Source organism: Chrysochloris asiatica, unplaced genomic scaffold, assembly GCF_000296735.1.
Source record: "Chrysochloris asiatica unplaced genomic scaffold, ChrAsi1.0 scaffold00156, whole genome shotgun sequence".
NCBI classification, from domain to species: Eukaryota; Metazoa; Chordata; class Mammalia; order Afrosoricida; family Chrysochloridae; genus Chrysochloris; species Chrysochloris asiatica.
In genome coordinates, this window is record NW_006408674.1 from 7,628,832 (window position 1) to 7,655,863 (window position 27,032).

General features: G+C 42.5%; 1 protein-coding gene across 3 annotated transcripts in view; it reads left to right on the forward strand.

Moving 5' to 3' along the window:
* Positions 1–27,032, forward strand: part of CPEB1 (cytoplasmic polyadenylation element binding protein 1) — a 126,693-nt gene that overhangs the window by 69,413 nt on the left and 30,248 nt on the right. For 2 of the 3 annotated variants that reach the window (XM_006870933.1, XM_006870934.1), the window contains exon 3: positions 6,814–7,002. In XM_006870933.1, the coding sequence (XP_006870995.1) occupies positions 6,814–7,002 (189 nt within the window). Of the gene's footprint in view, positions 1–6,810; positions 7,003–27,032 lie in introns of all 3 variants that reach the window. The other variant, XM_006870935.1, reaches the window with a different exon arrangement.

Genomic DNA, 27,032 nt, shown 5'->3' on the forward strand with positions numbered 1-27,032 from the left:
AGCTTTCCTGTAATGATTGCTACTTTCTGAACCTTTGCTTTTCCACATTCCCTCTCCCTCCAGATCATGAAGATGTCTGTTTTCTTCTTAGAGACCTTTTATGCTTAGGTCTCTGCTCTGATTCAGATTATAAGGGTGCATGAGGTGTAGGGGTTATAGATTTGGGCTTTTTCTCATAGGAATATTGAGTTCTTCTGGTACCATTTGTTACAGTTTTTCCTTGCTGACCTGCTTCAAGGAGAGGTATTACTGGTATTCCATTGACTGTGTAGATTAATTTTGTGGGACTTCTTCACAATATTGAATCTTTCAGTATGTGAACATAGTGTGATACTACTTTAAAATCTAAACATGTTAGTATTCACTTAAAGAAATACTGCAGAAATCACTTAAATCATTTATAGAATTTTAAGATTATTAAAATCAGTCAAGATGAAAATTTAGTAATCATGGTTTTACGATGGTAAATACAAAAGGAGCCTTATATTGTCTCTCAGACCTTTATTTGTCCCAATGCAATTTAATGGATTGCTAAAACTGGAAGGATAGTTTCCTCATATATTCTAGCCATTTTTCTGTTATGTGCTACTGCTCTTCTTATTACCACACAGATTAGCTATAAATTGCCCTCTGGAGTGTGGCTTTCTTAGGAGTTGTGGGTAACTCAAATTTAGCCTTTTATGTTTAGTGAATAATGTGAACGAAAGTTAATAAGTAAGCTATAGCCTGAAGATTTGCTTTGATCCTAAAGGCAATAGGGAACTATTGAAGGTGCTTGTTTAGGAGAGTAAACACAGAATGAAGAAAGTGGTATTGAGTAAGGATGCGATGGATTATCTAGACTTTGGGAAGAAAAACCACTTGAAACTCTTGGTACTCAAAAGTGTGGGGTCTGTTGACCAGGAGCATTGACATCACTTGAGAGTTTGTTTGAAATGTAAATTCTGGGGCTCATCCCAGTCTCACTGAGTCAGAATCAGTTTTTAGAAGATTACCAAATGATTTGTGTGAACTTTAAAATTTGTAAATCCCTATTTGGAGAAGCATGCAGAATGGATATGGGCCATAGCGCAAAGGGCAGTTGAAATGAGCTTGACAGATGACTGACTTTTTACCTGTTCTTTCGCTTTAAGTTGTTAAACTTGATTTCTCAAAATTAGAATTTTTTTTTTTTTTGGTTGGAGGAGGAAACAGTATTTAAAAACTATCCAACTATCCTTTTGGGAGTACATTCTTAGAAATGCTACTTTGAGTTTCTTAAAACTTTAAGAATTGTTGTAAATCATTGACTTTTAATAGTCTCAGCTGACTGTAAAGGCAGTCAGTTACTTTAAAGAATCTAATAAGGACAAATGGCTAAATGTTCTGTCTGCAGTTCCCAGCAACTGGAATTTGGGGATATAGTAGAGAATTTATAAAAGGATTCAAATGTGGTTGCTATACAAGCTATAGTCTGCTTGTTCAAAGTTTAGAAAGGAAAAGGAAAGGAGAGGATAGATCTTATTTTGTGTTGTTTAGTGTTTGTATAATAATAAAGGAAAATCTCTTCATAGCCCACACACATAAGCTGTTCATAGTTTTTCTCTGCTCCATTACCAACACTGTTTATCAACAAGCAGGGTTTTCACATAGTTAGAATCGCGGTATAGATGCAAATTTGTAGTTAGCTTATATCATTTAATGTATTTTCCTCTTCCCCTATTCCTCTCCCTTGCACTCTTGCTTCCATGACTGCCTTCCATGGCTCTCATCTCAGTTCATAAATGACCCTCTATCAGATTAGTTCCTATGTAAGAGTTACAGAGAGTCCTTACTGCCTGCCTAAGCATCAGTTTGATAATCTGGTTACTGTTTTATCTAGGTTAACTAGCCATAACGCACCTTGCTTACCTTCTTTTTCATCACCCTCTCTACCAATTTTTCAAAGAACAGCTTGTGATACATTTGCTTTATGAAGCACTTTTTGGTGAAGCCAACTCAGGTCTTCCAAGAGCCTGAAACTGACTTCTTGCAGTGATCATCTGTCTTATATAATGGACCCTTGAGCCTTTATACCACCCTCCCTTAGGTGATTACCATGTGGGTCCTAAAGCTTGTCTTTCTTCTTTTGCTTACTAGGTGATGAAGAACAGTAGTTGCAAAGGACCCTGACCAATTTTGCACTAAATATTGGTTACAGAAGAGACAACAGAGCATAGATGAAGTTCTTAGAACTGAGGATGGAAAAGATCTGAGTTGAGGCTTTGGTAACTCTCTCATTGAGTTCTTGAGTCCTGGAGCCAGAGTCCCTGAGTCTCTTGTGCATTTTGAGTCAGCCAAACACTGCTCTGTTCTAGACTAGAAAACTCAACATTGTGTTTAGTTTACTTATTTTCCCGAATAATTTGGTTGCTGAGAAATTTGGAAGGTTAACTATAAAGATATCTGAAAAGATTTTAAAATGTTGTCCCAAATGAAACTTATGTTGGAAATGTTGTACGTTGTTGTCAGTTGCTCTCAAGGCAGTTCTGACTCATGGTAACCCATGTGTGCAGAATAGAACTGCTCCAAAGGGCTTTCAAGGCTCTGACCTTTCAGAAGCACATCACCAGGTCTGTCTTAAGAGATGCCTTGGGGTGGGCTCAAACCACCAACCCTTGGGCTACTAGTTGAGCACTTAACCATTTGCATCACCAGGAAAGAGAAACTTTGTTACAAGTATTTATAAAAGAAACTTGTAGGAGAAAACCTTTATTTAAGCTGAGAAATTGTTCAAATAGATTGCCTAAATATAAGAATGAATTGTTTCCATCTTGTGCCAATCCACCTGCTTTTCACATCTTCATATCTTCTGAGTATCTAGTTGATGCTTGTTAAAAGATTATAAAAACTATCCTCCAATTAAAAGTTCCAAGTGTCTGAGAGTTCTGATGTGAGTTGAGAACTTCTACTCATTAAAATCAGCCTTTGTTTTTAGACCTTTTGACTCACTACATGTGTTAATAATTCACTTTTCAAACTTCCTTTCAGTACAGAGTGAAAAGGTAGAGCAGATGGGAAATTCAGAAAGATGGGATCAAGAAATTACTAGAAAGGAGGCTTTTTGAGTAAAATGGCTCTAAACATGAATGGCTGCCCCTTAGCATGTAAAAAAAAAAATAATGATGTGGTGACAGTTTGCCTAAGATAGTCCTTGCTGAAGCTTGCTGTCCAGTATGATGATGAATATTTGCTCTCTCTCTCCCTCAAAAGTATTCCTGTTTAGATGATCATTTATATACTCATTCTACTGGCAAATACCTTGTACCAGATACTATACTAAATGCTATATTTAAGCCTTGTAAAACCCCTGAAAGGTAACTGCTGTTTTCACTTTACAAATAAGAAGATGCTCAGAAAGGCTAAGTAATTTAGATGAGGTCACACAGTGATAGACCTGGGAAGCAAAAGCCAAGCCTAGCAGAATTTTAGTTGATTTTCCCAGCATAGGTCAATTAAAAAGGAGCTCTGGTAGCACAGTGGTTATGAATCGGGCTGCGAACTGCAAGGTGAGCAGTTCGAAACTACCAGCTGTTCTGCCAGAGAAAGATGAGGCTTTCTGCTCCCATAGAGATTTACAGCCTCGGAAACCCTGTACAGGGTCGCTATGAGTTGAAACTGACTCCGTGGCATATAACCACTACCATCACCACCATGTAGATAAAGGTTTATTGTGTGTGGCCTCCATTGATCTATTTAGACCTAGAGAAATAGTTCTATAGTGCTAGTGAAAATTTTGAAGAAATAATGCATGGAGCATGTCTGAATAAGGGTCAAGTCTGTGGTGGAAGTAATAGGGATGAAAGTTCTATTTAGATTCCATAGCTTCTGGATTTGTGTAGCCTTTGGTTCCTTGAGGGCCTAAATAAATTTACACAGACCTAGAGCCCTTTAACTTAGAAGTGGGGGTGGTTGTGGTAGTTAATAGGTTGATACTGCTTATACTTTTAATGTGGGAATCTTGTTAAATGTAGATTTATTCCATAGGTCTCAGATGGGGCCTCTGCATTTATAACACAAGCTCCAGATGTTGCTGTATGAATATTGTCTGCCAAGCTACACTTTGAGTAGCAAGAGTATAGTTGAAGATTATCATTGCCTCAGGTAGTCATAAACATTTAGAATCAAAACAAAAAGCTATTGCCAGTCAGTCGATTCCAACTCACAGCAAACCTATGGGGTACAATAGGTCTGCACCCCAGGGTTTCCAAGAATGTAAATCTTTATGGAATCACACAACCTTACTTGTCTCCTGTGGAGTGACTGACAGGTTAGCAGTTCAGTGCTTAACCACTGTACCACCAGGGTTCCTGTTGTTATTAAATGCCGTCGAGTCGGTTCCAACTCATAGCGTCCCAGTGTAAGATTTCTGAGGAGCGACTGGTGGGTTTAAACTGCCAACCTTGTGGTTAGCTGTGCTTATCCTATAGTGCCACACCAGGACATAGATTGTTGTTATTGTTAAGTGCTTTCAAGTTGGTTCTGACTCTAGAGACCCTGTATAGGATTTCTGAGGAGCAGCTGGTGGGTTTGAACTGCTGACCTTCTGATTCGCAGCCCAGTGCTGATCCTACAGCGCCATACCAGGAATCCAGGATGTAGACAGATATCCTGATTTTAGAGAGGGAGGGGAGAAATGGCTGCTTTTAGGCATGTTAAGTGTCATTGAGTCGGTTCTGACCCATAGCGACCCTGTATAGGGTTTCCAAGGAGTGGCTGATGAGCTTGAACCACTGGCCTTGGCAGTTCAAACCAACTTTGCAGTTCAGTGTATTAACTTGCAGTGCCACACCAGGACTTTTAGGCATAGGTGTCCTCAGATTGGGGTACAAGAGACCCCAATATATAGCTGGTTTAAGGGAGAATTGATGGTTGATTAGGAGAGTTTTTTAAGTAAGCATTGTTTTTGTAATGAATACACACAGATTGTTTTAAAGTGTATCCTCTGTCTGCGGGAAGAGTACAAACAGAAAAAGAAAAGGGAGTGGCCTGGGTGGAAGCCGCACTGCATGGGTAGAAAGGCGACAGCCTGTGAGAAGTGACCTGGGCTTTAGCAGACTGACGGAGCAAGCAGAGTATCTATAGCCGGACAGGAATCGCAGGAGTGGATGACGCAGCAACAGAGCACCTAAAAAAGCCTCTCAGGGGAGGAGGCTCTACCACAGACTGACCATTTTCCACTCTGGGGTATGCCTGAATGCCTATAGACATAAACTGTGTGCCTCTGGCCAACACTTCCTGTAGCTTACTTCATTATCCCCCTCTCTCCTGCTCCTCAGGCCGTGTCATGGGAGATCCTAGGTGGTGGTACTTCTATATTATCTTACTTCTCCCTGCAACAAGGGGAGAATAAGCAGAGTGGAATGTTCCTAGTCTGGTCTAGGTATGAGGAACCTGCCTGCTGAGGATGGGGCCTTTGTCCCACCTTCCTTTCTGAGGAGGAAGCCTGGTGACTGAGGGTCATACCAGAGAAGGTTCATTGGTGAAGAGGAAGGTGGTGGAGGCTCCAGAACCGCTGGGCAGAGCTAAACATTGCTGCTAGAACAATTTGAGGCATCAGAAAAAGGGTGTTGGTCCTGGGAGTACTCCTGAGAGAGGCCTCAGGCAATTAAAGGTTTATCAGTGGCACCCCCATGTGGTAGGTATAGAGCTGACAGAGCCAGGTGAGGAAAGTGCCTCAGCATGCTACTTCTGAGTGGGCATAATACTACTTGAGAGAGTTTCTCTTGTTTTCATCTCAGACACTGCTACTGAGGAGTGTTTCCTTAGTCTGTGCCTGCAGTTATAGGAGTGAGGGGAGGAGTTGTACTGCTCATGGCTGATGCCAGGACCATGGACTGTCCTAGTCAGGGCAGGCCTTACTCGGGTTGTGGGCCATGTTCTATGTGTGGTAGTGGGTTTCTAGAATAGCCTGATGACCCCTCCCACCCCCCATTGCCAAACCTGAGCCCTTTTCTCTGTGATAAGCTGCTCCAGACACGGTGGTAGTCCCTAGTGGCCAGTATATAGTGGTGTTCTGAAGGTTATCACAGTCTTCGGTGGTAAACATTGCTGTGTCAGGGTGCTAGCGGCTCAGGGACCACTTGGAGCACTGGATTTTTGCTAGCAGGATTGTGAAGCTTTGCATTGGGCTGTGGAAGCAGGGCTCGAGCCAGCAGCTGGAGAGAGTCCAGGACTAGAGTGTTTTTGGGTTTGGGGGTGGAGAGTGGAGGGGGGAAGGGGGAAGGGAGGGGCAGGAGGGCAGAGCTACATAAGCAGGCAGTCGACTGCTTTGGCTTTGCTGTTGGCAGAGAGGACTTCAGTCGTGCCTGAGGACCGCTTGGCCACCATTGCTAGAGACTGGAGGCCGCCTCCTCGCCACCCTGACTTACTGGCACTGCACTCGGACTGTTCCAAGTGGCTGTTGTGCTGTCTTTTCCCTGGGAGGCAAGTCTCCTCCCTGTCGTCCCCTCCTGCTCCTCCCCCGGTCTGTGAGGGATGATGCCGCTCTCTATTGCACGGCTCAGCCAGCTGATGTCACTGGCAGCGGGAAGCATCAGCAGCCTGATCACATGCTGGCTCAGTCTGTAATGCAGACGGGATAGGGGTGTGTGTGTGGAGAGGGGGCTATATGGCAACTGCTCTTGCTCGAACGCCCCCAAAAGTGCAGAGGCAGTGGTTGCAGCATCCAGTTAGCTTGGATGTCTGGTTCCTGAGCCTGGAGAAACTATTATTAATAATATTTATTGTTGGTGATATTAGGGAAAACAGCCCTTAACTCTGGGATTCTGCTGTCTATCCTCTTGTCCAAAGCAGACTTCCAGGACTCTGAAGAAACAGTTACGAACAGGATGCTTTTCCCCACCTCTGCGCAAGAATCTTCCCATGGCCTCCCAGATGCAAATGACTTGTGCCTTGGCCTGCAGTCCCTTAGTCTGACCGGCTGGGACCGACCCTGGAGCACCCAGGACTCAGATTCCTCAGCCCAGAGCAGCACACACTCGGGTGAGTGCAGGAGAATGAGTTGGCTGGGGGAGGGGGTGTATGGGGTGATAAAGATATCCACAGCAACAGTTGTTCTGTTCCCCTTTGCATCACTCCCCCTCCCCTACACACACACACACACACACACACACACACAACATGGAGCTGTTTTGCAAGAGATGTAGATGTTGGCTGTAAGTGTGGCAGGACAGATGGTTGCTGGAAAAGACAGGTATGGCTTTTCAACTTACCTGACAAACCCTCTGGAGTTGTTAGTCTGCACCTGGGGTGGCCCTGAGAAGGGTCCCTAAGGTGACAACCTTATGCAGAAAAGATCCAGCTAACCCCCTGGTGCCCAGGCCTGTCTTAGAGATGATGAAGCAAAATACTTTTAGGTGGGGGAGGGGACTTCAGGGGCTGATCTGGATGTCCAGATTCCATTTCTCAGTGGTTTTTAAAAGTCGGGAGCTATAGGTAAAGGATGGGTGGTCCTTGAATCAAGGCAAGGAAAGAATTTTAGCCCCAGGTGAGGCTAGGTAATGTCAGGATGGTAGAACCGATAACATAAGAGGGTTGATCCTGGAAGGAGGAGGTTGGCAAGGTAAGAAGGATGGGTAATTACCAGCTACAGAGGCTTTTTTCTTTTTTCTTTGTGTTAAGGGTAACCAGGTAGATAAATGAAGAGCAACTCCTCTTTAGGGTCCCTTGTCACGTTGGTAGGATTTGATGGGACAGATAGAAGGGACTTCTTGGCAGCCCCTTTCAGAAATGCTTTTGTGCAAGCCCCCTCACCCACCATTGCCCACTTACTTCCCTCTTGTGGTGCAAGCCAGTGGGTTGAATGAAGTATTTGGGGGGAGAAATGTGAACTTGAGAAATCCTCTAGGTTTACTTAAAATTTGCATATTTTACTTTATATAAATAATAATAAAAATTGTATTGACAGCGGGGACATACGAAGATCAAAAGGTAATAAGCAGTGGGGTAACAGGGAAACCATTTGCTCCTGGTGCTGACAGTCTGTCATCCTTCCTTTACCCCTCACAGCCACCCCGCCCGACAAGGTACTGTCTAGTTCATTTCTGTGGCCTCTACCCCGTTTGGCGCAGGTCTTTTTTTAGACTGTTTTGCAGAGCCTGGGACTGTTGTGTCTGTTTGGCATTTTAATGCCCAGTTGTTTATGTAAAATCTCTTTTGATTGGTGAAGAGGATTGAATTGATAATATTTTTTAAATTTGGATATAGGTAAGGAAGACTTTGATTTAATTTTAAGAAAATACCTCTGGGTTGAGGTAGGGTTTCTTGACGTATTCTCCTTCAGCTTGTACCGGTTTTTTGAGGGACAGACTGGTAACCTCCCCTGTGCAAGTAAGTGCAACTGTTTTGTATTCTGTGCCTGGAGATCTTGTCTCAGAGATCCTGGTAGTTTTTTTTGCGTAGTAGCATTTTCAAGCTAACCTGGGTAGTTAGTAAAGCCAACCTTGTCCTGTCCCTACTCCCACTGTGTCTGAGCAAATGACGGAAGAACCCACTTAGGAGATGGGTATCTTTCTGTGGGTGATTGGGTTTGACAAGGCATACACTTTCATTGGTATCCAGTTGGGGTATGGCTCTTCTTGGGCTCTGGTTTCTCTTAGTTTCAAGAGTGCTTCTGAAACGTGTCACTGTAACAAACCTATAGACATGCAGGTGGGTCCAGCCTCTGAGGCTTAAAGAGGTTGGTCTGAAAGTTACTGTACAATTTGATGGTGAAAATTAACTTGGGTCCAGTCATAATTTCTCCAGCTTCTCTACTCTTGTGTCTGTAGCTGTTTGTCTCTAAATTGTGGGTGGATTTACTTTTCCACACTCCATATCAAGCACTTTATTGATAAGCATTACTTGATTTTGAGAAGCAGGGAGGGACTGCAGTGTGTGACCCCAGAATTCACAGGAACCTAGAGGGTTGCTCCAGTGGCATGATCTTGTTATGGGCAAGGTTAACATGGCATCTACTTGTATTCTGTTCTGAGGACTGAGCAATCCCTGATTGTCCCACTTCAGTTTATAGAGCCATCATGATGGCTACCTCTCTTCTGCTTATCTGTGGACCCTTTGGAAGTCCCACTTGAGAGTACCGCCTCCTGGAGTGGGATGCTGCCCTCCCACCAGCCAGCTGCAGCACCAGATCGTGCACTCTCACCAGCAATGCGGGAACATGCAGCCCACATTCTAGTGCCTACACTGTCTTTCCATCTGAAGACGGACTAGCTCAGTTTCATCAGGAGGAGGGAGGAAATATTTCCATAGCTCTGGCCACTCTGCTGCTCCTTCAGCACAGAGTTGAGAGTTGAACAAAATTTTCTGACTCTGTCTCCTGGTACATGAAACAGTCTGGGAGTTATTCTTGCAGACAGCCTCGTTACCCTAGCTATCTCTGTGGGACCCATAGTGCAAGCTTAGTGGTGTATTGTTCCAGGCAGCTGTGACATCATATCTGACTGCCTTCTACACTCTTTTTTTAAAAATATTCAACAGTGTTGTGTGAGGCAAGGTTGGAGATAGTAGGATTCTTGACTGAAAATCTTGACTACATTCATTCAGCAACCATTGAGCACTGGCTGTATGCCAGGTACTGTGTTAAGCACTGAAGATACATCAGTAAATAAAATTGTTGCTCATGAGGATCTCCACAATTGTCCAAGGAAAAACAGCTAAGAAAGCATACCATATCAGCAGCATGGTAACTGCTGGGGTGTGGACTTCCACTTTCTCCTCTAAAGAATTTTTTGTGTTGGGACAACCTTTCATTGGCTGCCAGCATAATACTGGTTGATGGGACTGTTCTTGTTCTCCAGGGGCTAGGGCCCTCTGCTATGGGGATTTTACTGGCCTCTGATCCTGGAGTGGAGCCTGTCCTTGAAAGTTGTGCCTGCAAAGCAAAGCCAGCATTGGTTTGGATGTGGTCCTTTGGGTGGGGAGGGGCGTGTCTTTCCCCTCGAGACTGTGCTACCTTGAGACCCTTTTGTTGTTGTTATTAGGTGCCACCAAGTCTGTACAGACTCATGGTGACCCTGTGCACAACAGAATGAAACACTGCCCGGTCCTGCGCTAACCTCACAGTCGTTGGCTACTTTAGTGCCCATTGCTGCTGCCACTGAGACTCTTTAGGAAAGCCCTTTTGTTGTTGTTGTTAAGTGCTGTCAAGTCAGTTCGAACTCATAGCAACCCTGTAGAGAATCTCCCAAGGAGTGGCTGGTGAGTTTGAACTTCTGACCTTGCAGTCCAGCACCATACCAGGACTCCCCTTTAGAGAAGGTAAATGTTAGAAGCCAGTTTTTCTCTGAGATCCCAGTGGCATGTGTCCAGGGCCTCCTTTGTCCTGTTTGTATTGTCTGAAGGTCCTATAATGTAATATCAGGGCTAGGAAAGCTGTTCTTTCTCCATATCCTGGGATGAGGGGGTGGAGTGACTAATAGCTACCATTTATCGACTTCTTCCTATGCTAAGTACATCACATGATGTTAATGCTTGCACAGCCCTGTGAGAATGGGTACCACTAATATTCCTGTCTTAAACCTGTTGCTGTTAAGTCGATTCCAACTCATAGCAAGCTCATAGGACAGAGTAGAACTGCTGCATAGCGTTTCTAAGGATAGAAATCTTTACAGAAGTAGGCTGCCACTTTCTCCTATGGAGCGACTGGGGGTTTCAACCACTGACTTTGGTTAACAGCTGAGACCTTAACTCCTGTGCTACTGGGATCCCTCATTCGTATCTTGCAGAGTGGGAAATAAGCTCACAGAGGTTGCAAAGGGCCAAAAATGAAACAACTGCAGGAATTCCAGTTCAGACCCTTTTGGTACCCAAACTTACATGCCTTCTATCATGCCTGTGTTCCTTTGAGCATAACCCTAATGTGCTGACAAAAAGTCTTAACTTTTAAGTTGAACCCTTTTGTATACCAGTAGAATGGAAGTTTTCCATGAACATTTGAAACCCTCTCATATTGTTCAGCCAGAGACTTTGTGCTTATTTGGTGATATCCCTAAAGGCTGAGGCACATGATCAATAGTTTTGTCTCCCTCTCTACCTGAGTCTCTGCTCATCAGCTGTATCACCCACTGGAATTGTCTTCTGCCTTCTCCCTGTGACTCTTTCTCATGCAGCATTACTCAGCAGCAGGAGAGTGGGGTGACCCTGAGATCTACTTTGGGGGACCTGGAAATAAGGATTCTTAATGATGACTGCCTTGTCCTGAAGTCCAGCGGGCAGACCAGATGCTTAGTCTAAGGATGCCAGAGGATAGGTCCTGTTTCCTCCCACTCACTTTTAGAGTCCCTTGAGGATTAACCTGTTCATCCTCTCTGGTTTCTATCCTGTTAACTAGTGAATGAACTGTTTCCTGTGCTGTGTCCTCACAGGCTTCTTAATGATCTGTCAGTTAGATCAGCCTAGGACAAGAAGTCTTCACTATTTTGCTTCTCCTGCTACTCTGTTTCTAGTCTCTTCCAAACAGTCTTTTGGAGACAGTCTTCAGAATTCGGTTGGACCCCTTCTATGTGAAACATGGATTTTCTGGGCCTAACCAAGGTCTCCTGAAAATCTGCTAAGATCGGTCAAATTCTCCATTATAATGTGTTTCCCAGAAGGTAGCACAGTATCTGGCTCTAGTGTTTTAAATAAATATTTATTGAATGAATGGTGATTGCTGAACCACTGTGTTAATCACAGGTGCTTTTTAACTGCCGAGTTCTCCCATTCTTATGCCTCCTCCTTGTGTTGATCAACTGGAGAGACAAAATCTAGGGCTCCCACAGTTTCTAGAGCATGATGATGCATTTATGGAAAGTTTTTGTCTTACGCTGAGGCATGCATAGTCCTATCATGGAATTGAATAGTCTACAAGGATAAGTCAAAAAGTATTGCTATAAAATCAGACACTTTCATTAAAAACACCAAAATGTGAGGCTGCTGTTTCTCAACGTGTCTTCCACTTAGGTCTGCATACTTCTAAAGGTGGTGATTCTATCTCTCTGACCTTTTCCCAGTGAATCCTTGCACTCTTTGATTTATACCATGTCAAAACAGCAGTTTTGGCATCCTTGAGGGACACAAATCATGTTCCTTTAAAATGTTCTTTGAGTCAAGGGAACAAAAAGAAATCTGAAGAAGTAAGAGCTGTAGGGTGGATGGGATAAGATTTCCCAATCAAAATGATCACAGGACAGTACTTTGTACCCTCAAAGAACGAGGGTACATGACAGAAAAAAAATTCTGGCCTTGCTCACCAGTGAAGTTTTCCACTTTTGTAAAACTTCTTTATCATTCATGTTCCCCTATGATCACTTTTCAATCCAGCAAATTAACCCACAGTGTCCTGGTGTGGCAGTGCGGGTTAATGCACTGGACTGCAAGGTCAGTTTGAACTGCAAGGTTTGCAGTTCAAGCTTACCAGACATTCCTAGGAAACACTATACAGGGTCGCTGTGAATCAGAACTGACTCGATGGCACTTAACAACAGCAACAACAATGATCATCTTTATGGAGTCATAGTGTGGTGCTGTAGAATAAACACTGGATCACAAAGTTGGTTCAAACCTCAGGGTCGGTGGTTCAAACTTACCAGCCACTCCTTGGAACCCTACACAGGATTGCTGTGAATCAGAACCAACTCCACGGCACTTAACAACAGGATCATCTTTTGTCCTTTGAGAAAATCTATCAAGATTACCCCTTTGGAGTCCCAGAAAACAGTTGCCTTAATCTTCTGAGCTGACCCAAGGGGATCTATTTAATTGGACCTTTTTTCCTAAGGCATCCTAATGAGATTAAGGAGTCCTGGTGTTGCACTGTAGGATAACCACTAGACTGCAGAGTCATTTGAACAGCCAGGTCGGCAGTTCAAACTCACCAATCGTTCCTCGGAAACCCTTTATAGGGTCGTTATGAGGGCACTTCACAACAACATGATGTCCTGGTGTGGCGCTGTGGGCTAATGCATCAGACTGCAAGGTCGGTGATTCAAGCTCACCAGTTGCTCCTTGGAAACCCTATACAGGGTCACTATGGGTCAGAATCAACTCGACAGCACTTAACAACAACAACATTACTGAAAGAACTTGTCGACAGCCATCCACTGATCACAGGAACATGTTTAATACCTTCTGTTTGGAATGAGCCAGTGCATGTATGAACTGGAACCTAAATAGCAATGGGTTTTGAGTTATCCTTTTGTTTGGGAATGGCTTTCAGTGCGGAGAGATGGGAAAATCTGGGATGCAGGATGAAAATGGCTTGCTTTTTATGTGACAGAGAAGTTGAGATGGTTGGGTCCAGGGGCAGGGTGTGCTCTTACATGGGACTTGGATTTGTCTTTTCTAAAGATAATAGCACTTGTCCAAAGAGCAAGAATGGGAATCACATTGGGGGGCGGGGGGTGAGAGAAGGTACCATGTTGGTACTGAGGGATCCAAAGTCAGTAGGAGGGATTCATATTTAGAAAGTCACCTCCTGAATTGGAGTGTCACCTAGAGTTGCAGGTTTAGGGCCACAGGCAAAAGATAGAACTGTTTCCTTACCTGGAATGGATGCTGCCCTCTGCTCTGGTTTTCTCTGTGCCTTCAAATACATCCTGAACAAGGAATTTAGCTCCATGGTATAGGGAGAAGGATTACAGGTATGAAACCTTGTAACTCAGCCTAGATATTCTGGCTCCTGTTCTAGGTTTGTCCCATGATCACTCCCATTATATAATAAGCATCTGACTCTGATGTCTTAGGCCTGGTTTCAGCCCCAGCTGAGCTCAGGTGTAGACAGTATATTGTAATGCAAGTATTCAGTGCCAGGTCCTTGCTGCCATTGCTACTGCTGCCATCAGATTCTGAGAGCCTCTGTACTTTGGGAAAAGGCTTGAGAAAATTCGAGCAATGACTCAGCTGTAATACCCACAGAATCTGGCATAGAAAGGTGAAAGTGGAGAAAGTTAACAATCAGTCTAAAAATATTACTGCTGAGTTGGTCTCTTGTACCCTCTGAGATAGCATTAATGAGCTGGAACCCTCTGCCAGGCCCTCTCTTCCTGTGACTTTCCTGAGAGCTGTTCTGTAGCTGCTTCTGATTCTTGCCAGCGTGAGAGTAGAGATAGGTGCCATGGCCCCAGGAAGAGCACACTGCCTTCCTTAGTCATCTCTGCAAGAAGCAGATTTGGTGGACACTTGGTTTTCATGGCCAGACTTCCTTTGGCCCCTGACTTGTAGTGATCAGAACAGGAACAGAGCTAAAAGACCAAGATCCTTGGCCACCATTGGAGGGTTACTATGGAAGTTCTCTCCCCCAACCCACCCACCAAGCTGTCTGACATGGCCTTCATAAAGCTCTTTGCCTTGGGTGGGGAGTGGAGTTTGAGATCAGCCACTGGCCTGTAGCTTTAATTGAACTTTTAGATAGTATAGCTTAGAGAGAATGCCTTTTCAGTAGATATATGGAACAGGCCCAGGGAATATGAGCCATTGCTGGCCGTTTTGCTCCTTCCCATTGGTGGGACTTGATTCTGCTTGCTCAATAGCCATACATAGGGGAAGTGTAATCTGAGTTGAGCTGGGACCTATTCAGTCTCCTAAAATGAAGTCTCACCTTCCTCTGGAATCCAGTATCTCTGCCGTCCTTCCTTTGATCTGTAGATACTTAGTGAACTGCCTGGCCCTAACCCATGTGAGGTTGTGCTAAAGGAGGGACAATCAGGCTACACTAAGGCACCTGGCTGCCATGGATAACCAGTTGCCAAAAACTCGGCTCCTCACACAGGTTACTGGGAACATCAACTGGCCAGAAATTTTTAGGCTTGTTGATGCTTTATTGTCTTCTCGGTATCTTCTAGTGAAACTCACATAGTAGTTTTGGCTCCTTCCAATTTATTATTTGTAGGAAACTGATGAATGGGGGTGCTGACTTGGCCAGATACGTTAATTCTGGGGCACACTAATCTTCCATCTCTACCAGATGGTGTTGCCCCTTTCTAGGCCATCATTTTAAGCTCTTTCCTGTTATTTTTCTGTGATGAGTATAGTCTGTCTGTTGAGGTGCTTTTTCCTGCTGTTTGTATTTGAATGCAGGAATATACTTCAGTGGCTCTGAAGATGCCTGCAGTCTGAGGAGGATCAGGGGGAATACTCTTTCACTCTGCCCTTCCTCAACCAGAGCAGCTCTCTTCATCCTGTATATATTTCATATATTCATTTCCTTTAAAGAAAGTGTTTGAAGCCAGTAGAAGGAGTACTGTCACAAATGACCACTCAGTGTACTTTTCTAAACTGTGTTAGTGATGGGCTGGGAAGGGATGAACTAAGGTTCAACTCAGCCCTTAAGTTTTGAGTTGTATCTAAGTCAGCATTGTGTCCTTAAATAACCTTGGTATCAAAGGGGATAGCCTCAGTAAGCATCCTGGATCTTAAGTAGTTGGATATTTCTTTTCTTTTACAGTGTTGTATTCAGCACACATTGACTCTGACAGGTTCTCTGACAGGTGTTGAACTAGTTACTGTTGGAGTGGAGTGCTGAAGATGACACTTGGTTTGTTTGGTTGAGAAGGCAGGACTTTGTACAAATACTACTAGTATTTAAAAAACAAAACAAAACAAAACAGTCTCATGGGTATAGACTCCAAAAGTATGCAATTACCATCTTCTTCACTGGGGATTTACGGCCTTGTTACTTTGTGCTTGAGTTTCCATTTCTTTTGGATTGGTTGCTTTGAAAGAAGCAATGAAAGCTAAATGGGAATTGACTAATTTTCTTTCCTGTCGTTTAAAAAAGCTTTAATTTGGAAATAACTTCAAATTCCAAGCAGCAGTATAATAAAAAGTATACAAAGAATATTTGTTTTTCCTTAACCAGCGTCTATTGTTGATATTTTACCCCATTTGCTTTACCATTTGTGTGTTCTCTCTATATATTTGTATACATGGTATTCTTTTCTGAATCATTATTTATAGATATACACTTAAATATAGTTAAACAGTTACTATCTTCAGTAACTTTAACTTGATATAATAGTCTTGTATGAATAAGGAAGACCAAGCAATTGTTAGTGACCTGTCGATTATGGTGGTGGTGAAGAATATTGACTATACCAGAAGAATGTACAGATATATGTTGGGAGGAAGTATAGCCAGAATACTCCCTTAGAAGTGAGGATGGCAAGATTTTGTCTCGCGTACTTTGAGAATGTTAAGAGGAGAGACCAGTCCCTAGAGAATGACATCATAAAAGTAGAGAATCAGGAAAAAGCCAGACCCTCAGTGAGATGGAATGACACAGTGGCTATACCAGTGGGCTCATAGACATGATTGTGAAGAGCCGGGCAGTGTTTGGTTGTACTTGGAGTCCCCTCTTACTAAACTACCATTCATATTCCAATTGTGTCAAGTGATCCTGACAAAACCAAGCACATTTTCCTCCTGTGGTATCTTCTTGTCATCTTAACATGTATGTGCCCCAAGTAGTAGGCCCTAGATAACTTTAAATCCTTGCTTACCTTGAATGTTTTTTACAATGTTCAAATTCCTCTGGTCATCACCTCTCTTGAATGTATTATCACCATTCATGGCACTCATTTTTATTTGCTTACTTGTTCCTTGTTATCTGTGTCTCTTTGCCTATATACGTTCCCCTCCTTCTCTAACCCTGTGTTGTTAGAGACCTAACTCTTTGGAAGACTTCAGAGAATGGCCACTATGGTTTGTTTAATTGATTCCTCTTTGATTTTTTCTCTTGGGTATTAGTCACATTGTGCCGTCAGAATTGTATTCAAATAACCTGCAGTCCTCTAAAACAGATAGCCACATATGAAAATGTTTTGGGAGTACGATAAAAGGATTGATTAGAAACTTGAAGTAGCAAGCCTCAGGTTTTTCTTGATCAGTGTTTCTAATACTTTAATGTACATATCAATCTTCTGAGGCCCTTGTAAAATGGCAGATTCTGAGGCATTGTGGTTTCAGTAGAAATCCTGACTTTCACTGGTGAGACCTGGGTTCTGTTCCTGGCCAATGCACGTGAGATGTACCATCTGTCATTGGAGGCTTACATGTTGCTGTGGTGCTGAACACAGTTCAGCAGTGTTTCCAGATTAAAGTGGACTAGGAAAAAAGGTCTGATATGATCTGCTTCTGAAAACCCTGTGGAGCACAGTGGTCTGATCCTGCTGTCCTAGAGCCACCATTAGCTGAAGGACAACTTGATGGCGTTTAACAATAGCAGCAGCAGCAATGATGATGAGGTCTTCAGTGGGGCCCAAGATGTTTCATTAATGTGTTCCTAGAGTAGCAAGGCCTTAGATAAGTTTAAAGGCATGGCTGAATTCAAGCTCAGGGCATTGACCTCTGGTAGATGAAATTGTCTGTCTACAATTGATAGTCTTAAAGGAATTGAAAATAAAAGAAAGGTGCCAAGAATGTGAAGACCAGTAGATGTGAGATCCTGTTTTAAAATAATAACAAAGGTAGCTAGTGAATGGTGCACAATAGAACATGATGCTTAGAATTGGAAAAAAGTCTCACTTTTTTCTACTAGATGTTTAACTTTTACTAATTTGGTTTTCTGTTGTTAAAATGGGGCAAAAATACTCCACAGGATGTGGTGAAAATGTATTTACCTTAAAGTATTTGCAGTCGTGTATGGCACATGATGTTGTTAAGTGCCATTGAGCTGGTTCTGACTTTCAGCAACCCTGTCTAAGGTTTCCAAGGAGCAACCAGTGCCTGTAACACAGTGTCTGGAAGATGCTTCTGTTGTTCAGCCCCATCAAGTCTGTTTTCCACTTAGAGCAACCCTATGCACATGCTAGGTGTTTAATAACTAGAAGTCTCTGTTAGTTAATGGTAGGAGTATGATTGAACCTGGCCTCAATTGTCGAACAGATAACTGAGCATGAACTATGAATAAGGAGCTAAAGTTCACTAGTGGTCAATGTAGTTGTCATGCTGTGTTCTTTTTAGACAGGTTATTACCAGGTTGGAGTCCTGGTGTGGTGCTGTGGGTTAATGCTTTGGATTGCAAGGCTGGTTTGAACTGGAAGCTTGTGGTTGAAGCTCACCAGCCGCTCCTCGGAAACCCTGTACTGTGTCACAATGAGTTGGAATAGACTCACCAGCACTCAACAGCAACTACCAGATTACAGGACTGTTATAAACATAATTCCTAACTTCCCATAGGAATCTGACAAAACTTCAGGGTTATCTGTGAACATGATAGAGAATTGCAGGATAGTTGAAGTAGATCTGCAATTGGTAAAATAGATGTATCCACACAAATAGATGTGAATGAAAACGTGGTCTATAGTGGCCACCTATATTGCTCTTTGATCCTTTTGTGTATACTTTTTAACCCTTACGCCATGACATAGTCACCATATTCTTCATCTGTCTTTGTTGGCATCTCCAAACAAAAGCCCTATGGGCTAGCCATTTCCTCTTAAGTATTTTGTGTGTGTGTATACTGCTTTCTGCTACATCTTTACAGTTTTCAGAGATTTGTACTTTACTTGTACATGAACCTGACATGCTCCTTTACCAGTACTAACAAACTGCCCTTCATCTTACTCATCCCTGGTGGATGCTTTCTCTAACTTGTACATTTTCTAAAGACTTTTCTTGTAGGACGTCACTTTGCCAAGTGGAGGCTCCACATACCCCAAATCTCCTCCTCTTGTCATTCTTTTTGTTCCTTTGTATACTATACTGGGTATATGAAGGTAAGTAAAAGAGAAAAAAAAATACTGCTATTACGATTCCACTTCATGCATGCATGAATTTATTCTAACAAAACATGTTTAAACATTTCTTTGTTATCAGTGGATGGCTGTAGTTCTCTCAGTAATACCTTTGTTCTAGTCTCCTTAAACCCACTGGCCATCGAGTCAATTCCAGCTCATAATGACCCTGTGTAGAGCTCCTGAGACTGTAAATCGTTATAGGAGCAGAAAGCCTCATCTTTCTCCCATGGAGTAGCTGGTGGGTTTGAACTACCAGCCTTGCAGTAAGCATCCAGTGCTTATGCTACCGCACCATACCAGGACCCCTTAGAATACTTTGCAAAACAAGTCCAATCAAAACAGTGGCTTCTGAGAGGATCTTCTGGGCTACTTAAATTCAAGGCCGAGAGGTCAGTTCAGTTGTTTGTGGTGACTGCTTTTGGGATATTAAAAAGGTAATGTTGATAGATTTTCTCAAAGGACATAGAATGATTACAGGAGCTTACTGTGAAGAAGTTTAGGAAAATTAAAAACTGCATTGGTGAGGATAAGGCCAGGAAATTTGTGTTAAAGGAGTTTTTTTCCATCATAACAAAGCACCTTCTCATTCTTGTAGGAGTAGCAAGTGCTGTTCTTTGAGAATTTTGTTGGGAAACCTGCAAAACAGACCACCAAACCATCCTTTTCATAGCACCCAGCACTTAGGTGGGTTTAATAAGTCACCGCAGTGGCCACACCATACTCACAGTTTTAGGGCTTACTAGGGAAGTTACAGGTGTGGCGCTATGGGTTAACATGCAAAGACTGCAAAGCCAGTTGAACTGCAAGGTTGGCAGTTCAAGCTCACCAGCTGCTCCTTGGAAACCCTACACAGGGTCGCTATGGGTCGAGATCGACTCGAGGGCACTTAACAACAGCAGGGAAGTTAGTGGAAGTTAAGAGTTCAGGGTCAGAAATAGTCAGATACAGTTGATCCAGAGTCAAGGCCTCTCTGCCTGGCCAATGTTAGAAAACTCTTTTTGGGCTGTTGATAAATGCTCACAGGGACACACCCCTTCACCATTAGCCTTAGCCAGAAAATACTCAGCTCTAGCTCCATGGGTCAGCAAATCTAACTCCCCCAATTAAGTGCCTGGAGGCACCCCATTCGGCAAACAAGCCTCCTGCCCCAAACCACGTTTTTACTTGCTTGTTGGGCTGGAAAGCCCACCTCTCTCTCTCTTTCCTGCTCTGGCTCTTGGTTCTGCTGCTGCTGCTCTGCCTCTCCTCTAGTGTCACAGCTTTCTAGCTGTGGGTCGAGGACGTTCACCTCTCTGGGATCTTGGGGTCCAAAGGATGTGCTCCACTTCTGGTTATTCTTGACGGTAGAGCATTTCCCCATTCCTGCTTCAGATAGTGTTAGTTTTAGCCACGTTAGAGTTCCAAGTTTTTACAATCACAATTAACTCTGTTAATCACTCACAACGGAATCACATAATTCTATCAGCATCTTCTCCCACCTTCTTTTACTAGCGTAGTGGTTACGAATTGGGCTGCTACTCTCACGGTCAGCAGTTAGAAACTACCAGCTGTTCTGGGGGAGAAAGATGAGGCTTTCTGCCCCCCAAAAGATTTATAGCCTCGGAAACGCTGTACAGGGTCGCTGTGAGTCAGAACCGACTCCATGGCACATAACAACAACAACAAACATGGCAAAAGTGGCGAGTTACAAAGATTGTGGGTAAAAAAGCCATAGGAAGTAATTCACTGCACAGACATCCACCCTACAGCTCTGATATTGCCGGATCAGACTTCTTTTTGTTTCCTAGACTCAATGAACATGTCAAAGGAATACAATTTGAGTTCCCTTGAAGATACCAAAGCTTCTATTTGGGTGGGTGTAGTATAAATTTTAAAAATCACAGCATTCTTTGGGGAAAGGTGTGTTGTCGTTTTCGTTAGGTGCTTTCCAGTCAATCCCACCTCATACCAACCCTGTGTACAAACAACAAAGTGAAACAGTGACCAGTCCTGCATCCTCCTCACAGTTGTTAGGCTTGAGCCCAGTATTGCTACCACTGTGCTAGGCCATCTCACTCTTGAGTCTTTTCCTTCTCCAGAGACTGGTCCCTCTAGAAACTGGACATGATAACATGATAATATGCCTGAAGTATAAGCAACCAAGTCTCACCATCCTGGCTTCTAAGGAGCCCACTCTGGTTGGATTTCTTTCAACAAAGAATTGTTTGTTCTTCTGGCAGTCCATGGTTCCTTAAATATTCTTCACAATACCATAACTCAAATGTATCAGTTCTTCTACAGTCTTTCTTATTCATTGTCCAACTTTCACATGGATATAAGGATATTAAAAATACCATGGCCTGAGTCAGCACACCTTAGTCCTCAAACTGATAGAGAGTTTAGAGAGGTGGAAATGCTGCCTTCAGAGTGTGTAGACCTAGATGGAGGACATGCCAAGAAATTCCATCTTCACATTTTGACATTTTTGTTTTTGTTCAACAAGGGTCTCTATGATTCTGAATCCACTTGACAGCACCTATGACAACAACATGATTTGATAATATATTTTCACTTATTCTCATATATATAGTCTATTGTTGTCATGAATTGAACTGTGTCCCCAAAAAATACATGTCAGTGTGGCCAGGCCATAATTCTCAATGATTTGACAGCTATATAATGATGTAATGTGGCAGTTATGTAATGATCATCCCCCATGATGTGATAATCAGTAAAGAGGGTCAAGGGTGGCATGTAGCAACCATTATTCATTATAGCCCTAATCCAAGTAAGGAAGTTTCCCTGGGGTGTGGTCTACAATCCCTTTTTACTTACAAGAGAGAAAAAAAAACAGAAATCAAAAGAACATACTACCACCAGGAAAGAAGAGCAGGAATTGAAGTGCATTCTTTTTACTTCTGGTCATTGCACTGAGAAACTTCTAGAATCGGGGAAAGATAGATGCCAAGAAATGTAGAGATCTCCAAGGAATGTCAGGCCTGACATACTGAAAGGGAACGAAAACTTTTCCCCAGAGTCAACAGAGAAAGAAATCCTTCCTTAAGATCCAGTACTTTGAAATTAGACTTCTAGCCTCCTAAACTGAGAAAACAAATTTATGTTAGTTAAAACCCATTCATTTGTGGTGTTTGTTTTCTAGCAGCACTAGATAACTGAGACAATATCAACCTTTTTTGCCATCCCACCCCGTTGTGTCAGATTGCTGCCTTCTCTACAATGCTTTGCACTGAAAAGAAGCTCATCAGGCAGTAAGTCCCTAGATGTTAGTCTGATCACTCAGACTGTTTTCCATTCAAATCTCTTCTATACCTTCTGAAAGGAATATGCTACTTATCCATAAGGATATCCTTGATCTTACTTTATTCTGTTTTGCCCTGTATTACCAGCCTTACCTCCTCTCATTACACATGTTCAAATCTTTGCCATCTTAATTTTTTTTTAATGATTTTGTTCTGTATCCATTTCTAATTGCTTTCTCTTGCAGCTGTTGGATTTTCTGTACCTCCTGTATTATTCCTTTAAGGAGTTATGTTTAAAATCTGCTTTATTGAGGTATAATTTACGTTGTATAAAATACCGTATCACTTTTTGCAGATCCTTTCTACCCAGTCATCCTCAAACCTTTGCTAATTGGCTTCAACCAGCTCCTTTTTCTGAAAAGACTCCTTGAAGTTACCAGTGGTCTAGCTGTTACAGTCAGTGAATATAGATTTTTGTTTTTCTGACTTGATCTTTCTGTAGAAATGGACATTGACTGCTTGCTCCCTCTTAAAATAGTCACCTGATTGTCATTGTGCCACCCTCTCAGTTCTGCCATAATTTTTGCATATTCCCTTCTTCTGATCAACTCTGAAGTTCTTGGGTCCTTAGGTTCTTTTATTTTTTTTAAGTTTTCTGAATTGAGTGATAGTTTACTGGGAGAACATCAGTTTTATACTCATCCTATTGTATTTTGTTTCATTGCAATAGTTAATATCATATCCCCATCTTTTTTCACCAGACCCATCCAGACAAGATGAAAACTACTCAGTGGGGGTTCTACATTTCCCTACACACTCTAAAACTAAACTCTCACTTGAAAACTTGTAAGCCAGTCACTTTGGCTTTGTGCCTTTATTGACCCCCTCCCCCATTTCAGGTTGTTGTTGTTATTAAGTGCCGTCGAGTCGGTTCCGACCCATAGCGACCCTGTACAGGGTTTCCGAGGATGTAAATCTTTATGGGAGTAGAAAGCCTCATCTCTCCCGCGAAGCGGCTGGTAGTTTCGAACCGCTGACCTTAAGGTTCGCAGCCTGATTCGTAACCACTATGCTACCAGAGCTCCTTCCATTTCAGGTAGCCAGTGTCAAAATTGCCCATCCCTATCAACCCTGTGTACAGAGGGGATAGGATTGATCCTTGATGTGAAGATTCCTTCCTTCTCAGTTGTTATTGTGAGCTACTACAACCATAAGTATAGGTCAAGTTCATCAAATTGTAGCAATTTACACTTGTTTCCTTTTTTTTTTTAGTTTCCTCTAGTCAAGTTATCATTAAGCCATCGAAACTAGGTCAAATGGGTACTATCTGCAAGTTTGAGTGTTCTTATGCACCTCCCCATACTTATGTTACCTGGACGCTTCACTCTCATTTCTAGCCCTCTGTGGCTGTGTTCTAGTCCATGGACTCAGGAATTCCAAGATCTTACCATACTTCAGGTCCTTAAGTTCTTGAGGTCCTTTTCTCAAACTGCACAGGTGGTGGTGGTTGTTAAGTGCCATCAATTTGGTACCAACTCATAATGACCCTATTCACAACAGAACAAAACACAGTCCTGCACCAACCTCACAATCATTGCTATGTTTGAGCCCATTGCTGCTGGCATTGTGTCAATCCATCTCTTTGGGGTCTTCCTCTCTTTCTCCCATCCTCCACTTTACCAAACATGATACCCTTCTCTAGGGACTGGTCCCTCCTGATAATGTGGCCCAGATATGAGAGGTGAAGTCTCGCCATCCTGGCTTCCAAGACTGTGTACATCTTCCAACACAGATCTGTTTCTTCTTTTGGCAGACCCTGGTTCTTTTAGTATTCTCCTCCAGTACCATAACTCACGTGCATCATTCTTCTACGATCTTCCTTATTCATTGTCCAACTTTCACATGCATATGAGATTACTAAAAATATCGTGGCTTGGATTAGGCATACCTTAGTCCTCAAATTGCCATCTTTGCTCGTGAACAGTTTAAAGAGGTCTTTTGTGCAGCAGATTTGCCTAATGCAATGTCGTGTAATTTCTTTGCTACTTCCCTGAGTGTCAATGTTTGATCTGAGGAAAATGAAGTCTTTGACAGCTTCTTCTTTTCTCCATTTATATGGACACTGTTTATTGGTTCAGTGGTGAGGATTTTTGTTTGCTTTCCATTGAGGTACAACCCATACCAAAGGCTTGTGGCCTTTGATCTTCATCAGTAAGTTTGTTTTTTGTTGTTTTTTTTTCAATTTAAGGTTTTTATTGTGGATTGAGTAAAAGTTTACAGGGCAGATCATCAGTTTTATATTCAACAAATCATACATTTCATTTCATTACAATGATTATAATCCCCTCCATGTACCTTCAGTTAACAGTATTTCTCTCTAGTCATTTTAGTTCTTTTTTTTTTTTTTAATACTCAGGCATATATAATAATTTACACCACCAAAGGGCACATTCTGCAAGTCTGCCTCCTGGCCGCCATCTCTTAGTCCCACACTTCCCGTGAATCAATCTAGAGTCCTCAGCTGTTCCTGTCCCCATCTTTCCCCATCTCTGGTGTCGCTGCTGCTTTGGATAAGGTCTCTTATTCCGTTTGTGCTTTTCTCCCTTGATGATCCTAGGGTCTTATGTTTCTGGACTGTTAGATTAACCACTCCCCTGTTTTTGTTAACAAAACTTCTACCTTTATAATTGTAACAGTCACAATTAGTCATGATAACAATTACTCACTGTTGAATCATAAGAATCTTATCCCCATCTCTCTTCACCAGAATCATCTAGACAAGATGAAAACTATTCAGTGGGGCTCTCTATTCCCCGCACACTATTAAACTAAACTCCCCCTTGAAACCTTGTAAGCCAGTCACTTCATGCCTTTATCGCCCCCTCATTTTTGGTTGCCAGTGTCTCAGTTGCCCAGCCCTATCTACCCTGTATACAGAGGGGATAGCATTGATATCTTGATGTGAAGACTCCTTCCCCTCTCTGTTGGTATTTAGAGTTACTACCTCCATAAGTATAGGTCAAGTTCATCAAATTGTAGCAATTTACCCTCATTTCCTTTATCAATTTTTTATTTTTATTTTTTTATCTTCCTCTAATAGAGTTCTGGTTAGCAAGCCATCAAGGCTATGTCAAATGGGTACTAGCTGCAACTTTGGGTGTCTTGTGCCACCGCTCTCACTTCATATTAGCTGGATACTTCACTCTCAGCTCTAGACCTCTGTGGCTGTGTCCTTGTCCATAGGCTCAGGTGTCTCCAAGTCTCTCCATATTTTGCACCAACCAGCCCTTCCTCTTTTCTTTTTCATCTCCATATCAAAGGGAGTCCATGGAACATGGTTGACCTCTGCCCATTTCTTCATTGCTGCCTTTCCCAGTCTTCCACTCACCAGTAGACCAGCATGGGCACCAGCAAGCTTACTACATGCCTGCTCATGTGTTTCCTTTGGGTTTCAGTCGTGGGGGGGGTTGTCCTGAAGGAACTTGATGGCTGCCTGTGAATAGCTTGCTTATTGTAGTAGCCAGTCATACTGACATTTTTGTTTTGGGTTTTTCCTGATGTTCTTTCTTTGAAGATGTATCTTCTGTCGCTCTAGCTATTCCAGGTTGGTCTACTTGTCCCTTCTAGTGGGAATGTCCCACCTCAGAAGGTTCTGGATGGGGCTCAGGATTCCACCTAAGGTCCTATACACTGCAAAGGCTCCGCAGGAGGCCTATTTCACTGGGCAAGTTGTAGAACCCCTTTTAGGTATTCCAGTCAGTTATAGGCTGAAGACGGGCTTACACGATTTTTCTGTAATCATGTTTCCTGACATTCCTTTCTATCCAACTCAAGTTTCAATTTTACAATAGTAGGAAAGGGAAACCAATATGCATGATAGTCAAGCATCTTAGTATTATTTTCCTCTTCAAACTATGCCTTGATCCCTATATCAGAGCCTTGTTGTTTCAGGGTTGAGCATGCATCACTGTTTACCTCTGTCTCATTTAGCCCATACAAACCTGTCTCACTGTTCCCCTATCTACCTTATTCTTACACCCCCTCCCACTTCTTGTGAACTCCCCTCCCCAACCCCCGAACTGTGATATGTCTGCCCCTACCCTGTATTTACTGGCGCCTCCTTCCATCTCTCCCAAACCCGCCCACTCCAACCCCACTGGTAACCAACAAATAATTTTCTTTCTTTTTTTTTTTTTTTTTCATTTTAGTATAGGTATCTTTTCTTAAGCTTTTACAATAATGGTCTTATGCAATATTTGTCCTTTTGTGACTAATTTCACTCAGCATAATGTCTTCAAGGTTCATGCCCAGTTATGCGGTTGCTTGCAGCTTCCTTGTTATTCTTCAAGGTAGAATAATATACCATTGTGTGTATGTCCAAAGTTTGTTTATCCATTCTTCCTTTGATGGTCACTGAGGCTGTCTTTGTCTTTTTGCTATTGTGAATAGTGCTGCTATGAACATTGGTGTGCATGTTATGGCTCATATTTCTTGTGGATATATACCAAGTAGAGGTATTGCTGGATCATATGGTAGGTAATTCTATTTCCAATTTTCTGAGGAAGCACCATACTGTTTTCCAGAGTGGTTAGACCATTTTCCATTCCCACCAGCAACATAGGAGGATCCCAGTCTTCCCACATTCTCACCAGCATTTATAATCCTCTGCATTTTTTAACTTTGCTGTTACTGCTGGTGTGAGATGATAGATACCTCATTGGTTCTTTTTGTTTTATGTGCATCTCTCTAATGGCCAAACACTAAAGCCAGTGAGGATGAAATAGAATTCTGTCAACTTCTTCAATCCAAAATTGATCAAACATGCAATCAAGATGTCTTGGTCATTACTGGTGATTGGAATGCAAAGGTTGGGAGCAAAGAGAAAGGATCACTAGTTGGAAAATATGGCCTTGGTGATAGAAATGATGCTGGAGAACGCATGATAGAATTCTGCAAAACTAATGATTTGTTCATTTCAAATACCTTCTTTAGACAGCATAAGAGACGACTATACACATGGACCTCGCCAGATGGAATACATAGAAATCAAATTGACTAC